The sequence below is a fragment of the Salmo trutta genome, chromosome 19, assembly GCF_901001165.1.
Source record: "Salmo trutta chromosome 19, fSalTru1.1, whole genome shotgun sequence".
Classification (NCBI taxonomy): Eukaryota; Metazoa; Chordata; class Actinopteri; order Salmoniformes; family Salmonidae; genus Salmo; species Salmo trutta.
Window position 1 is genome coordinate 51,615,693 of NC_042975.1, and position 18,040 is coordinate 51,633,732.

Here is an 18,040-nt window from a genome sequence, read left to right on the forward strand (position 1 = left end):
CTTGCTTTGATGGCTGAGCTCTGTACTCAGAATATTGAAAAATGTGCTTTCACCGTAAAGCTATTTTGAAATCTGACATAGCGGTTGCATTAAGGAGAAGTGTATCTATAAGTCTTTCAATAACTGTTGTAAAGTTTATAAATGTTTATGATGAGTATTTTTGTAAATTGATGTGCTCATTCACCGGAAATTTTGGAGGCAAGACATTTTCTGAACATCATGCGCCAATGTAAAATGGGGTTATTGTGTAACATGAAGTCCTATGAGTGCCATCTGATGAAGATCATCAAAGGTTAGTGATTCATTTTAGCTGTATTTCGGGTTTTTGTGACGCCACTCCTTGCTTGGAAAATGGCTGTGTGGTTTTTCTTGTTTACGTGCTGTCCTAACATAATCTAATATTATGCTTTCACCGTAAAGCCTTTTTCAAATCGAACATTGTGGTTGGATTAATGAGAATCTTATCTTTAAAATGGGATATAATAGTTTCAATTTGGCGCCCTGCTATTTCACTGGCTGTTGAATAGTGTGTCCCGCAGGTGGGACGGTCACGCCCCACATACCCAAGAGAGGTTAAGTAGCATGTATAAGGAATAATTAATGTATTAAACATAAGTCCAACTAGGTTGGACTGGGAGGGAGATAAATGTGTGTGCCGAAGAAAATACCGGGAACAATTAAACTGTGTTTGACTCGAATCTGGCTAGAACTCTGATAAACATATGATAGGACAGGGAGTACTGTTCAAGGTTTCTCTAATCTAGGGGGAATGGAACTGTCGGCTGGGTAGTGATGCACAGGGGTGAGAACTCTGGAGAAGGATACAACTCACCTATTATTTGTGTGTATGTATGTGCGTAGGATATCTACTGTTTGTGTGAAAGTAGGTGCGTAAGTAAGGAGCAAGGTATAAAATGGATGTCTTTGTATAATGGACTTCAGAGTACCCTCGTGACATTTTGACTATTGTAAGCTGGGACTCTCGTCTGTTTCATTCAACCAGAATCTTACAAACTCTGGGTTGCAGACTGAGTAGATTAATTGAAGTTTATGAACATTGATAACGAAATTCACTTAACATGCTTCCTGCTTAAATTTTTGTGAGCAGGAATCAGGAGGATATAATTATGGTCAGATTTGCCAAATGGAGGGCAAGGTAGAGCTTTGTACGCGTCTCTCCTATGCGTGGAGTAAAGGTGGTCTAGAGATTTCTTTCCCTCTGGTTGCATATTTAATGTTGATAGAAATGAGGTAAAACTGATTTAAGTTTCCCTGCATTAAAGTCCCCTCCGCCTCTGGATGAGTGTTTTCTTGTTTGCTTATGGCGGTATACAGCTCATTGGAGACAGCTACGAAATATACAGATGAAAACTCTAGGTAGATAGTGTGGTCTACAGCTTAACATGAGATACTCTACCTCGGGCAAGCAAAACCTTGAGACTTCTAACCTCCTCAGATATCGTGCATCAGCTGTTGTTTACAAATATACACAGACCGCCACTGCTTGTCTTACCAGAAGCTGCTGTTCTATCCTGCCGATAGAGTGTAGCTAGCTAGCTGTATGTTATTAATGTCGTCGTTCAGCCATGACTCGGTGAAACTTTTTACAGTTTTTAATGTCCCGTTGGTAGGATATACGTGCTTTTAGTTTGTCCCATTTATTTTCCAGTGATTGTACGTTGGCTAACAGTACGGATGGCAAATCTTTGCCACCAATGCTCCTTATAGGACAAATCGCTGCACTTTATACTTACATTTTTTTTTTTACTTTTATACCATTAATCCAAGATGGCGTAGCAGTTCAGACATCCTGTCGTGTCCCGTGTATATATATATATATTTACATATTTTTTCTTCACTTATCTTTTTACATTTTTTTTATTTTAAATACTCAACCTCAAAGCACTCTCCTGCAACCCGCCTCATCAATTTAAAAAAAAAAAAAAGTATTATTTACCTCATCTGAATTCCACGACAGAAGCTAGCCAGAGGTTAGCCATTTTCACTGGCTAACGTTGAAGTTCAGCTAGCTACGGTTAGCTGTCCTCAGCTATCCATTAGCTCGAAAAGCTATCGCCAGTTTTTGTACAGCGCGACTCAGACCAGAGCATATCGGACCTATTCTCTCTCCTTTCCTCGATTTCTACCGCAGGCTCTGGACATTTACACCTGGATCTTGCAGCTAACTAGCTGCTACCTGAGTGACTATTGGCAACGTCGGTCACGGAATTAACACACACTATTACGGAGCTAGCTAGCTAGCCAGCTGAAGAGTTCCGTCAGCCACTCGTGGGCTATTCCTGAGCTAGCCAGCTGAAGTGTCTCCTGGGCTACAACTCACCTATCCTGACCCGTTTTACTGCCGATGCGGAGCCCCATTGGGTCTTCACGACTGGATCACCGACGTTATCTGCCCGAGGGAGTTGTCCAACTGGCCCCTCCGTCGCGACGTAACCTGATCGCCCATCTGCGGCCAGCTAATCGTTAGCTGTCTTTTCGGCTGCGATCTGAATAGGTCTGTCGGACACTTTTCTTGGGCCACTATAACTAACTATTTTGCCAACTTGGACAGGTCCCCCCTTCCACACGGAACCCCACTAACCCACAGACGGAAACGCACGAGGCGGCTAAAAACAGACCTCCCTCCCATCTTCCACCAGCTTGCTACCTATGGCCCGGCTAGCTGTCTGAATCTCACTGGACCCTCTGTTCACTCGACTAAGCATGCCTCTCCTTAATGTCAATATGCCTTGTCCATTGCTGTTCTGGTTAGTGTTTATTGGCTTATTTCACTGTAGAGCCTCTAGCCCTGCTCATTATACCTTATCCAACCTCTCAGTTCCTCCACCCACACATGCTATGACATCTTCTGGTTTCAATGATGTTTCTAGAGACAATATCTCTCTCATAATCACTAAATGCCTAGGTTTACCTCCTCTGTACTCACATCCCACCATACCTTTGTCTGTACATTATACCTTGAAGCTATTTTATCGCCCCCAGATACCTGCTCCTTTTTCTCTCTATTCTGGACGTCACAGACGACCAATTCTTATAGCTTTTAGCCGTACCCTCATACTTATTCTTCTCTGCTCCGCTGGGGATGTAGAGGATGAATCCAGGCCCTGCAGTGCCTGGCTCCACACCTACTCCCCAGGCGCTCTCTTTTGATGACTTCTGTAACCGTAATAGCCTTGGTTTCATGCATGTTAACATTAGAAGCCTCCTCCCTAAGTTTGTTTCATTCACTGCTTTAGCACACTCTGCCAACCCGGATGTCCTAGCTGTGTCTGAATCTTGGCTTAGGAAGTCCACCAAAAACTGTGAAATCTTCATCCCTAACTACAACGTTTTCAGACAAGATAGAACGACCAAAGGGGGCGGTGTTGCTATCTACTGCAGAGATAGCTTGCAGAGTTCTGTCCTGCTATCCAGGTCTCTACCCAAACAATTTGAACTTCTACTTTTAAAAATCCACCTCTCCAAAAACAAGTCTCTCACCGTTGTCGCCTGCTATAGACCCCCCTCGGCCCCTAGCTGTGCTCTGGACACCATATGTGAACTGATTGCCCCCCATCTATCTTCAGAGCTCGTGCTACTAGGCGACCTGAACTGGGACATGCTTAACACCCCAGCCATTCTACAATCCAAGCTTGATGCCCTCAATCTCACACAAATTATTAATGAACCCACCAGGTACAACCCCAAAGCCGCAAACACTGGCACCCTCATAGATATCATCCTAACCAATGTGCCCTCTAATTACACCTCTGCTGTTTTCAACCAAGATCTCAGCGATCACTGCCTCATTGCCTGCACCCGTAATGGGTCAGCGGTCAAACGACCTCCACTCATCACTGTCAAACGCTCCCTGAAACATTTCAACGAGCAAGCCTTTCTAATCGACCTGGCCCTGGTATCCTGGAAGGATATTGACCTCATCCCATCAGTAGAGGATGCCTGGTTATTTTTTTAAAATGCCTTCCTCTCCATCTTAAATAAGCATGCCCCTTTCAAGAAATTTAGAACCAGGAACAGATATAGCCCTTGGTTCTCCCCAGACCTGACTGCCCTTAACCAACACAAAAATATCCTGTGGCGTTCTGCATTAGCTTCGAACTGCCCCCGCGATATGCAACTTTTTAGGGAAGTTAGAAACCAATACACACAGGCAGTTAGAAACGCCAAGGCTAGCTTTTTCAAACAGAAATTTGCTTCGTGCAACTCCAACTCTAAAACGTTCTGGGACATTGTAAAGTCCATGGAGAATAAGAACACCTCCTCCCAACTGCCCACTGCACTGAGGATAGGAAACTCTGTCACCACCGATAAGCCCACTATAATTGAGAATTTCAATAAGCATTTTTCTACGGCTGGCCATGCTTTCCACCTAACTACCCCTACTGCATTCAACAGCACTGCACCCTCCACAGCTACTCGCCCAAGCCTCCCCCATTTCTCCTTCTCCCAAATCCATTCAGCTGATGTTCTGAAAGAGCTGCAAAATCTGGACCCCTACAAATCAGCTGGGCTTGACAATCTGGACCCTTTCTTTCTAAAATTATCTGCCGAAATTATTGCAACCCCTATTACTAGCCTGTTCAACCTCTCTTTCGTGTCGTCTGAGATTCCCATAGATTGGAAAGCAGCTGCTGTCATCCCCCTCTTCAAAGGAGGTGACACTCTTGACCCAAATTGCTACAGACCTATATCCATCCTACCCTGCCTTTCTAAGGTCTTCGAAAGCCAAGTCAACAAACAGATTACCGACTATTTCGAATCCCACCGCACCCTCTCCGCTATGCAATCTGGTTTCAGAGCTGGTCATGGGTGCACCTCAGCCACGCTCAAGGTCCTAAACGACATCGTAACCGCCATCGATAAGAAACATTACTGTGCTGCCGTATTCATTGACCTGGCCAAAGCTTTTGACTCTGTTAATCACCACATCCTCATCGGCAGACTTAGTAGCCTTGGTTTCTCAAACGATTGCGTCGCCTGGTTCACCAACTACTTCTCTGACAGAGTTCAGTGCGTCAAATCGGAGGGCCTACTGTCTGGACCTCTGGCAGTCTCTATGGGGGTACCACAGGGTTCAATTCTTGGGCCAACTCTTTTCTCTGTATACATAAATGATGTCGCTCTTGCTGCTGGTGAATCTCTGATCCACCTCTACGCAGACGACACCATTCTGTATACTTCTGGCCCTTCTTTGGACACTGTGTTAACAACCCTCCAGACGAGCTTCAATGCCATTCAACTCTCCTTCCGTGGTCTCCAACTGCTCCTAAACACAAGTAAAACTAAATGCATGCTCTTCAACCGATCGCTGCCTGCACCTGCCCGCCCATCCAGCATAACTTCTCTGGACGGTTCTAACTTAGAATTTGTGGACAACTACAAATACCTAGGTGTCTGGTTAGACTGTAAACTCTCCTTCCAGACTCACATCAATCATCTCCAATCCAAAGTGAAATCTAGAATTGGCTTCCTATTTCGCAACAAAGCATCCTTCACTCATGCTGCCAAACATACCCTCGTAAAACTGACCATCCTACCAATCCTCGACTTCGGCGATGTCATTTACAAAATAGCCTCCAATACCCTACTCAACAAGCTGGATGCAGTCTATCACAGTGCCATCCGTTTTGTCACCAAAGCCCCATATACAACCCACCACTGCGACCTGTATGCTCTCGTTGGCTGGCCTTCACTTCATAATCGTCGCCAAACACATTGGCTCCAGGTCATCTACAAGACCCTGCTAGGTAAAGTCCCCCCTTATCTCCGCTCACTGGTCACCATAGCAGCACCCACCTGTAGCACGCGCTCCAGCAGGTATATCTCTCTGGTCACCCCTAAAGCCAACTCCTCCTTTGGTCGTCTCTCCTTCCAGTTCTCAGCTGCCAATGACTGGAACGAACTACAAAAATCTCTGAAACTGGAAACACTTATCTCCCTCACTAGCTTTAAGCACCAGCTGTCAGAGCAGCTCACAGATCTCTGCACCTGTACATAGCCCATCTTTAATTGAGCCCAAACTACTACCTTTTCCCCTACTGTATTTATTTATTTTATTTATTTTGTTTTTATTATTTATATTTTAACTTTTAACTTTCTTCAAACTACAAATATTCCATTCCAGTGTTTTTCTTGCCATACTTTATTTACTTTGCCACCATGGCATTTTTTTGCCTTTACCTCCATTATCTCACATCATTTGCTCACATTGTATATAGTCTTATTTTTTTCTACTGCATCATTGACTGTATGTTGTTTTACTCCATGTGTAACTCTGTGTTTTTGTATGTTGTCGAACTGCTTTGCTTTATCTTGGCCAGGTCGCAATTGTAAATGAGAACTTGTTCTCAACTTGCCTACCTGGTTAAATAAAGGTGAAATAAAAAAATAAAAAAAAATACTTGTCACGGCTGGTGAAGGGAGCAGACTAAAGTGCAGCGTGGTTGTAGTTCCACATTTTATTTAATCCGTGAAACTTTGCAATACATAAATAACTGAATTGACAAAAACAACAAACCGTGATGCAGAGAGAAACAAACACTACTCAAAATATAATAACACACAAAACCCAGGAAGAAAAACCCCTACTTAAATATGATCTCCAATTAGAGACAACGAGGACCAGCTGCCTCCAATTGGAGATCAACCCCCAAAAAAACATACAAATAGAAAACTAGAAGTAAACATAGATATAGAAAACATAGAAAAAAACACAAAACACCCCCTGTCACGCCCTGACCTACTCTACCATAGAAAATAACATCTTACTATGTTCAGGACGTGACAATACTCTTCTGTAAACTCTATATACCCGTTGCAAGACCCACTGATTGATGCTAATTTATAAAACCCTCTTAAGCCTCACTCCGCCCTATCTGAGATATCTACTGCAGCCCTCATCCTCCACATGATGATGAGGGCTGACCCACAGCAACGGCACCGGAGAAGAGGCAGAAGTAGTGGTCTTCTGGTCAGACTTTGGACGTGCGCACACCACCCACCGCTTCTGAGTATATTACTCACTAATGTCCAGTCTCAAGGTAGACTAAATTAGAGCAAGGGTTACTTTCCAGAGAGACATCTGATATTGTAACATATTCTGTTTCACGGAAACATGTCTCTCTTGCTATATGCTGTCGGATTCGGTACAGCCACCTGGATTCTCTGTAAGATGCACCGACAGGAAGAAACATCTCTCCATGAAGAAGAAGGGCGGGGTGTATGTTTCATGATTAACATCTCATGGTGTAATTGTAACAACATACAGGAACTGAAGTCCTTTTGTTCACTTGACCTAGAATTCCTCACAATCAAATGCCGACCGTATTATCTTCCAAGGGAATCCTCCTTGGTTATTGTCACGGCTGTGTATATTCCCCCACAAGCCAATACCACGACGGCCCTCAAGGAACTTCACTGGACTATGCAAACTGGAAACCATATATCTTGAGACTGCATCTATTGTAGTTGGGGATTTTAACTAAGCAAATTTGAGAACAAGGCTACCTAAATTCTCTCAGCATATTGACTGTAGTACTCGCGCTGGTAAAACACTGGATCACTGCTACTCTAACTTCCACGATGTATACAAGGCCCTCCCCCACCCTCCTTTTGGGCAAATCTTACCACGACTCCATTTTCCTCCTCCCTTCCTATAGGCAGAAGCTCAAACAGGATGTATCCGTGCTAAAGACTATTCAACGTTGGTCTGACCAATCGAAATTCACGCTTCAAGATTGTTTTGATTACACAGACTGGGACATGTTCCAGATAGCCTCAGAGAATAATATCGACGTATATGCTGATTCGGTGAGTGAGATTATAAGGAAGTGTATTGGTGATGTTGTACATACTGTGACTATTAAAACCTACCCTGACCAGAAACCGTGGATAGATGGCGGCATTTGAGCAAAACTGAAAGCGCGAACCACCGCATTTAACCATGGAAAGGAGACTGGGAATATGGCCGAATACAAACAGTGTAGTTATTCCCTCCGCAAGGTAATAAAACAAGCGAAACGTCAGTATAGAGACAAAGTGGAGTCGCAATTCAACGACTCAGACACCGACGTCTTGCTTCCAGTCAAACTAAACACCTTCTTTGCCCGCTTTGAGGATAATACAGTGTCACCGATGCGGCCCGCTACCAAGGACTGTGAGCTTGACTAAAAATAAGGAGCATTTGCCTGCCATAGCCTGAGGGCCGACGTGAGTAAGACATTTAAACGTGTTAACCCTCATAAGGCTGCCGGCTCAGACGGCATCCCTAGCCCCGTCCTCAGAGCATGCGCAGACCAGCTGGCTGGCATGTTTACGAACATATTCAATCACTCCCAATCCCAGTCTGCTGTTCACACGTGCTTCAAGATGGCATAGCAGAGAATCAGCCTTCCTGAGATAACTGAGATAAAAACCTGAGATACTCATGAGGTTTCTTGGGTCTCCATCAAACTAGGTGAATCTGCCATTGCTGGAACCAACTACAAAATACATTACAATTGGATATTCTGGTGCCGCTCTGGCAATTTAAAATATCGATTGAGGAACTTCTTACTGAGAAAAGTAATAGTTTTTCTTGAATATTTGTGTTGTGCTTTATTTTAGTTTGTTACATCATATCTAATTTTAATTTGGTTTTGTCTTGAATTGAATATGCAGGGCTCCCTGTTGAAATACATCCAGGTCTCAATGGGGACTCCCTGTTTAAATAAGGGTAAAATGAAATATAATACAAAAACCATTAGAAAAATGTAAGGACAAATAATAGTCAGTGATGTATAACATAGTTGTATAGTTATTTTCTTTGTTGTGATAATACTGCAGTCTTTTGACTTAAAGCAACCTACAGTCGTCATTTTGCCGGCATTTTTCGGCATAGTGTTATCATATAGGCACATTTAACAATCTTCTTTCCGGTCTATGTGGATAGTGAAAACAAATATTTTTATCACAACCTGTGAAGTCCACGATGCCAAAACACATCAGAACTTTGTGGAATCTCTTCTATTGAACATGCCACTTTATTATAGGCAGTTTACTATTATGAAGAGTGGCTTGGTCGGATTTATTCATACTGCACTTGCCCGCTCCTGCTAGAATTCTGTCCGACTCCCACCAGCTACCACAAAACTGATCCCAAAGGCAGTACTGCTATTTTATTTTTGGTGCATGTGACAGCTCACTTGCCAGCCATGTTCCCAGTAATTTTGTGCCTTATCGCAATATCAAAATGCACAAAAATAACATGAGAAATAGGTTAAAAATTACCAGAGATTCTCACGTGAACCATTATATTAGGATTACCCGGTATTACTGGGCTGTATTAGCCAAGTCTAGACCTAGTTTGAAGAAAGCAGAGTTGTAGAGGGAGCAGACACTTGCACTTTCTCTTGAGGTATGTTTTACAGCCTACCTTTCAGGAGCAGGACGATTTTTAAACGGAGTGAAATATGGGTGATCCATAATTATTTCTAGGCATTTTAGTAAACTATAGCCTAATCATATTTAGAAAGTTAATTACCTTGGAACATTAACTGCCCTGTGCGTCTCCACCCATTCATAGGCTGTATAGATTACTATTTAGTTGAGACCACACGCGCAACTGATCTTGCACATATGGCTACTGAACTTGAAGCATCAAGAATGATGAGAACAGACACTTGCACTTTCTCTAAAGCTACATTTTGCAAATTGGATATTTGGGAGAGGGATGATTTGCAGTCAGAGACAAATAAATGGGTAATCAACATTTATAGAAAAGGAAAATGGTATACCCACATTGTGCTTTTGTGTTTTCAGCTATGATATATTTTTCTGATTGCAGCTCGACTGTTTTGAGCACAACACTTTTAGGTAAACATTTTTTTTAAATAGTATTTTTTTGGGGGGGTGGGGCTTGCCTGTTTTGCTTGTTATTTTGTCACATATCAGTTTGCAAACAATGTAAAAAATAAAATATCATTGAGCTAATAAAGCCGCATACAAACATGGTCTTTTTTTTGCTTTGTTGAGTAAGGCAGCTCCAAAATGCAAGTGTTTCAGCCTAGCTCAGTGCTTTCAGTGGTGGTGGTGGTGGGGCTAGCCAGCAGAAAATACAGAGCGCTGCGCCTGATTGGCTCAGTTTTCTGTTATGATTGGCTCCATTTTCTGTCACTCATGGAACAGTACATCATCACTAAATGTAAGGTTAGAGTTATATTAGAAGTGCCCATGCAAGAAGGCTCAAACTTCACAGATAGAATGACATCAAATCACGTTATATCTACAGTAGCTTTGATTGGACTGTCAAAATATTAGCTAGCAGTCGTCAAGTCGACAATCTACTGGCAAATCCTTTTTACTCCTTGTCATATGAAGAGAAATAATTAACAGAAATGATCGATAAAACTTATCTGTGCTCATCGGCCATTGCACATAAAGATTACACAAGTTGGAAATCGCAAATTCAATAATGAGTTGTTTGGAAGGAATCAGTGGCTAACTGCAAGTGTTGCAAAGAAACCACTAACGTTAGTCTGCTATTCAATAGAGTGGCTGTGTTCTTTTCCCGAGTTCCCACCACCAGAGAATGCCTGACTTTGATGACAAAGTTTGATGACAAAATTTGCCATCAAAGGACTGCTGCGCCACCTTCACAAGGTGAGTCCAAAAATGTCTTGCTGCTGCATAAATTATGTAATATGCAAGGGAGAAATGTATACTGCTAAGAAAGTACTAAGTGTATGTTGTGTAGTAAGCTGTTAGTAGCCCATGTGCCTCACCCTAATCATTTGGTCTATTTTCACCAGCGCAGTATTGTAAACACATCGTTCGTACCCGGTGTGTGCTTGTTTGGCTACTTTTTTTGAACAGCTTTGACAGTGCTACTGATAGTAGTTGTGGTGCTTGGCTTGCACGTGCAAATTCAGCACACACAACATTCTATAATATAATTCTGTTATTTGAAGTGTCAAATTAAAAGCTAATTTAACGCGTCAAATACTGTTATGTGACGTGTATCTTTTTTTGACACGCAAAGACCCAAACGGCGTTCAATGTGCCTCACCCTAATAATTTGGTCTATTTGGACCACTTAATTTCGCCTACTGTTCTAACTTGGTGGTGGACAAATAGCCTATAGCCTGTTTTAGAGAAATGTAATCATCAAATATTGTAAGAGCTTTCATTGTCTGTTTATATGCCCCATGTATTTATCCTACGGTTCTGACGTGTATAGGGTGTGGTGGTTCATTTCTGAATTACCAAAGAGGAGAGTTACAAACTTCACACACCAGTCAGAGTTATACTTAAACTACATCTTTAATAATAAGAGCTTTGCAATAGCACTGACTTCCAATGATGCACCATTTCTAATGAACCATTGAAAAGTGACAACACAAAGGTACAAAGACCTTTTATAGCCAAGATACACCCCTCTCAACCTACATGACGAACCACAGATCTTAGGAACAGTTCACAAAGAAAATATTTTACTTGAGGGAGAAGTATCCCATAGCCAGATAGCATTCGCCATAAATTATCATTCAGTTCGTCCCTAAGACGAGGTTCTAATCCCGTTCCTGGTACTTCATAGCACAAAAGCACCATCTCATCCAATGGCATAAACCAATTGTCAACTCTAGATACTCCCATCTCTAGTAAACCCCCTCTTGACCTCTAGCCTCTAGGTCATACACTATCCCAGGATAAGTGCAACATCAGAGAGGACATACAATGGTTCCAGACACTGCCATACACCTCCCCCCAATGCCAAAGGAGGGAGTGTCTTGCGCACAGACATTGTGGAGACAAGTAATTGGTTCCCCATTAATCACACCATCCCTTCACATGGTTTAAGAGTAGGTAAAGACACATTCACATATGAAGACAATGTTCCATCCTTTCCTCGTCCCTTTCTGATATTCTGCATAGCACCAGAGACATGTAAAACACAAGTCTGACCTCTCCCTGCTCTGGGCCCCAAGTGACTGAGCCCCAGCTGAGGGAAGAAATGCAACTGCCAACACTAGTGTATTAGAAATACATTCTAATAGACACATATCACATAAACATATTATGCAATACAAGCATTATAACATAATCTTGCAATTTTCCACAACAAGGGTGTGCACTGTAAGAATGGCCCATGTTCTGTATTCTGTAGCTGTACATTTCAAAAGTGCTGAACAAATAGTTATATTGACTATGTCTGTGCTCATTAATGTCTTAATCGAAATTACGGATTGCCTCTTATCCGCTTGTCGTCCCCTTATGCCATAGTTTGAACATCTCAATTGTCAGTAGAAACTACATTTGTTTAAGCAAGTCAGCCATATCTCCCAAGTGGCACTGCGGTCTAAGCCACTGCATCTCAGTGTAAGAGGCATCACTGCAGTCCCTGGTATGAATCCAGGCTGCATCACATCTGGCTGTGATTGGGAGTCCCATAGGGCAATGTCAGGGTTTGGCTGGGGTAAGTCGTCATTGTAAATAATAATAATAAAAAAAAAATGTAAGCATTAAATGAGGCTGAATTAACTGTTTTGCTACCAGACAAGGCTCCGCTGATAGCCAAGTGTAGCAGTGATAAGCTGTTAAAGGCCCTAACAGTTTTTAGGCACCGTTATAGTACAATTAATGTATTTGTTATTGTTGTGTTGTGTAGTGGCTTTGTTGGCATGCATCCCAATTTTTTTTCTTTTGTTTGCCCACCAAGTTTTACTAAAATTGTCACTGACCTAAATGCACTATTACCTTCAACTTGGCTCAATTTACATTTCCAATTTCCCAACCTGACATAGCCTACCAGGCTAGAAAGGGCTCTGCGTCTCAACCAATAGCCAATACAGGCTAAATATCCCAAGCAGGGCTACAGCAACTTCCGGAGAGGGTCAGGCTCTTGGGCTTTCCGGTGGCCACATATCGTTCTGGGTTCCACTGCGCAACAGCAGTGGAACCCTATAGTTTTTCAAGGAGTTTTTGTGGTGATTAAATATCAATAATTTAGAATTGATCAGAATAAATGTTCTGTATATTCTCAAATTGAAAAACTGACACATCCAGTTTACTTGTGAAGCAATGGCAGCTGCAATGTGCTATATTTGTCACACGGCACCCAGACCCCCAAACGACTTCCTATTTGTACTTGATCTTTCACCCCCCAACTAGGAGAGGAGAGGTAGGCTACTGAACTTCAAGAATTGCATTCTGTGTGTAAATGATGTGGGGAAAAGTTGTTTTTAATACATTAGATAGGCTAACTCATACAAAGCAAAAAGACAACCATTTCCAAATTATCTGCGGGACACAAAACCTTTTTCATCCCTCAGGTGTGTCTGACCACCCACTTCCGCCCTCAGCATGAAAAAAATGCCAACTGTGCTGCAATGATCTCTGTCATGACACGCAGGTCCTGCGCTGCATCGCATAGGAAGGCAGCCCTCTAGCTTGGTCCTTCTTTTTCTGGGGGCTTAATACAGAGAGTGGGTTTGACCATGATGGTTTCAGGACAGTGGGTTGTATAAGGGAGGAACTAAGGAGGGAGGAAAGAAGGAAGGAAGGGAAGGATAATGGAGGGACTTGCGGGCAGTTGGTTCAGATGAACCACAATAAATGTATACAAAAAATGTAATTATACCACCACCCAAAAGGGCATGTGGCGAGTGGGAGTGGGGCATGTGCATGTGCTCAGCACAGGTAGACTCCTTTCTGGGCATGTGCCTGAATGGAGAAAAAAGGGAATGGGAGGGAGGAAGGGAGGGGTAGTTGGTAGGACAGTATCGCTGATCTAGGCGGTGGGGTTGAAGGCCCCATGGAAACCGTAGGGAACGTTGACAGGCACCTCAGCTCTCCCTAGCTCCTCCCATGTCCTGGCATTCAGAACCAGGAGGAATGTCCTCTTATCCTGGATAGAGAGATAGAACCTTCCAGATTCATCTACATCAACACTCAAGAACATTAAAGATGAACCTCTATCAACACTCTAAAACATTCTAAATTAATCTTTATCAATACCGTAAAAGTATGGCAAGGTTCTGAAATGCTGTAACTTGAGGTTACTGCCCAGTAAATGTCCCCAAATGACCCTAATGAATGGGTGAGTAAACTGAACAACCTGAACAACCTTGTGGTATGAATACGATTGATGACAAGTTAGTTTTTTTCATTGAAAATGAAAACCACCGCTTACCCACATATGGGTTAGAAATGGTAGATATGGACACTGACAAGCATCTAAATTGGAATGCAGCGGCTGTACAGTAACATGCATTACATGATGTTAGAGCTCAGAGTCTCTGCTTCAAATCGCTGTAGGGGTTTTGACTGACAGCCGCTCTGAACTTCAGCACGGCGGGCGACAAGAAGTTGCCCCCATTTTGGTCCACTTTTGCAAATGTTTTGTTTAGAGCCCTACTAATAACTAATTTCAACTGTTTGACTGATATTAGCCTTTCACCGGAAAAAAATTGTATCGGCCTTTATTCCACGGATAAAGCGTCGATATTAGTAGTTGGTTTTCGGAAATCTGCAATGGGGCTGGCAGGTAGCCAAGTGGTTAGAGTGTTGGACCAGTAACCGAAAGATTGCTAGATCAAATCCCCAAGCTGACAAGGTGAAAATCTGTCCTTCTGCCCCTGAACAAGGCAGTTAACCCACTGTTCCTAGACCGTCATTGTAAATAAGAATTTGTTCTTAACTGGCTTGCGTAGTTAAATAAAAAATGTAGCAAAAAGCAAGACAGTTGCACACATATATCATTCAGGGTATGTGCTTGCATTCATGATGAAATACGATTGTTAGCTAGCCAGCCAAATTAGAACATGTGTGGCAAACAATTTTCGGCATTAACTTTTTCAGTCATAAGTACACGACATTTGCAGTTGAAATATATAGCCAATACATGTTGTATTGAAAGACAGCGTACATTTCAAGTCGGGAAGTTTACATCCACCTTAGCAAAATACATTTAAACTCAGTTTTTCACAATTCCTCAGTAAGAATTCCTTAGTAAGAATTCCCTGTCTTAGGTCAGTTAGGATCATCACATTATTTTAAGAATGTGTAATGTTAGAATAATTATAGAGTGATTTATTTCATCTTTTATTTCTTTCATCACATTCCCAGTGGGTCAGAAGTTTACATACACTCAATTAGTATTTGGTAGCATTGCCTTTAAATTGTTAAACTTGGGTCAAACGTTTCGGGTAGCCTTCCACAAGCTTCCCACTATAAGTTGGGTGAATTGACTGAGTCATGTTTGTATGCCTCCTTGCCAGCACACGCTTTTTCAGTTCTGCCCACAAATTTTCTATAGGATTGAGGTCAGGGCTTTGTGATGGCCACTCCAATACCTTGACTTTGTTATCCTTAAGCCATTTTGCCACAACTTTGGAAGTATACTTGGGGTCATTGTCCATTTGGAAGAACCATTTGCAACCAAGCTTTAACTTCCTGACTGATGTCTTGAGATGTTGCTTTAATTTATCCCCTTAATTTTCCATCCTCATGATGCCATCTATTTTGTGAAGTGCACCAGTCCCTCCTGCATAAAATCACCCACACAACATGATGCTGCCATCCCCGTGCTTCACGGTTGGGATGGTGTTCTTCGGCTTGCCAGCGTCCCCCTTTTTCCTCCAAACATAACGATGGTCATTATGGCCAAACAGTTCTATTTTTGTTTCATCAGACCAGAGGACATTTCTCCAAAAAGTATGATCTTTGTCCCCATGTGCAGTTGCAAACCATAGTCTGGCTTTTTTATGGCAGTTTTGGAGTTGTGGCTTTTTCCTTGCTGATCGGCCTTTCAGGTTATGTTGATATAGGACTCGTTTTACTGTGGATATAGATACTTTTGTACCTGTTTCCTCCAGCATCTTCACAAGGTTCTTTGCTGTTGTTCTGGGATTGATTTGCACTTTTTGCACCAAAGTACGTTCATCTCTAGGAGACGGAACGCATCTCCTTCCTGAGCGGTGTGACGGCTGCGCGGTCCCATGGTGTTTATACTTGCATACTATTGTTCGTACAGATGAACGTGGTACCTTCAGGCCTTTGGAAATTGCTCCCACAGATGAACCAGTCTTGTGGAGGTCTACAATTTTACTTCTGAGGTTTTGGCTGATTTCTTTTGATTTTTCTATGATGTCAAGCAAAGAGGCACTGAGTTTAAAGGAGGCCTTGAAATACAGCCACAGGTACACCTCCAATTGACTCAAATTAAGTCAATTAGACTATCAGAAGCTTCTAAAGCCATCACATCATTTTCTGGAATTTTCCAAGCTGTTTAAAGGCACAGTCAACTTCTGACCCACTGGAATTGTGATACAGTGAATTATAAGTGAAATAATCTGTCTGTAAACAATTGTTGAAAAAATTACTTTTGTCATGCACAAAGTAGATTTCCAAAACCGACTTGCCAAAACTATAATTTGTTAACAAGACATTTGTGGAGTGGTTGAAAAACGAGTTTTAATGACTCCAACCTAAGTGTATGTAAACTTCTGACTTCAACTGTAATTAACCAGATTATTTAGTAAGAAAATATGGTAACAATTTACTTGACACCCAGCGTCATAACAAGGTCATAATATGTCAGAAAAGCTGACATTTGTCATAAGCGGTTATAACACTGTCATGGCCCATATATTTACACCTGTTGTGACATATTTTATTATTTTATGGCTGATATGACACCTACATAAGATTGTCAAAATCCACATTTATTCAGATGTGATTTTTCCCTCCCAAGAAGTTATTCTTTACAGTTTTTTCATCATATTTTAAATAACACTGTCATGAAGCATTATGACCATCCTGTGTCACATTACTTGGACTAAGAAAATGCACTTTATGAAGCTGTCAACAAGCATCATGACCATCATAATCATGTAAGCCAGATAGGCCTATCACATACATGCCCTTATGTCAGTTATCAGTCAAAAAGAGTGTTTCTTGTCCTGATCCTGAAATCTGCTCTTGCTTTCATCCCAGTAATCAGCAACAGAGCATTGGGGTAGGTGCATGTCTGACATTAATTTGTACGCAATTACAATGACAATTAAATATGGTCAATTTCAGAAAATGTTGTTATATAGGCTATGGTGTAATGGAATGTTTTGCCTTGTGTGGTAGGTTTTGTGGGTTTTAACACTATTATGTGGGTGTCATAACCAGCCACAAGATAATGCAATATATGTCACAAAAGGTCTAAATATATGTGTCATGACAGTTATGACCATATTATGATAGGTTATAACAAGTTGTCAGCTGTTATGACATTATATAACAGGTGGTTCTAATCCTGAATGTTGATTGGTTAAAACCTCATTCCAGACAGTGTCTATTCCACAAGTTACCGCTGGCTAAATCTATGACGTTAAAATTCCTATTTATTCAGTTCTATCTTATTGTGCAATCCACTGACTCATCAGCCCAGCCAGGCAATGTATGAACTTGATCTCCACTATAAAAGCTATCTAGACATTAACTCACATTTCTTTTAGACTAACATTTAGTTTTCAACAGAGGATATTTGTATAAACCTTGCTGTCTGTCTCTCCAACATTTGAAACATTGTTTCAATATTCAAATTCAACCTCCAGCTGTCCTGCGTGTATCGTGTCGGGACAAGACAGACAGACACGTAGTGTCTGTCAATCATATGTCAATCATTATTTGAATATGTTGGTTACCCCTTGTATAAAGTGATAACGCCCACGAAGATATATTGGCATAAACTTCATCTCGGCCCTAAAAACACCCGTGCCAATATATCCTCCAAACACTGGCTTCTTGGGGGGCTCCCGAGTGGCTAAGCGGTCTACGGCACTGCATCTCAGTGCTAGAGGCGTCATTACAGATCCTGGCTCAATTCCAGGCTGTATCAGGTCAGGTCAGTTTGGTTGGGGCGCACCTAGTCAGTTGTACAACTGAATGCCTTCAACTGAAATGTGTCTTCCACATTTAACCCAACCCCTCTGAATCAGATAGGTGGGGGGGGCTGCCTTAATCGACATCCACATCTTTGGCGCACGGGGAA

At 42.0% G+C, this 18,040-nt stretch overlaps 1 protein-coding gene across 1 annotated transcript in view; it reads right to left on the reverse strand.

The window, feature by feature from the left end:
* Nucleotides 1-13,693: 13,693 nt before the first annotated feature.
* LOC115154950 (beta,beta-carotene 9',10'-oxygenase-like) overlaps nucleotides 13,694-18,040 on the reverse strand; it is a 61,222-nt gene continuing 56,875 nt past the window's right edge. Inside the window, exon 11 of the mRNA XM_029701684.1 lies at nucleotides 13,694-13,903. Within this exon, the coding sequence (XP_029557544.1) occupies nucleotides 13,787-13,903 (117 nt within the window). The 3' untranslated portion in view covers nucleotides 13,694-13,786. The remainder of the gene's footprint in view (nucleotides 13,904-18,040) is intronic.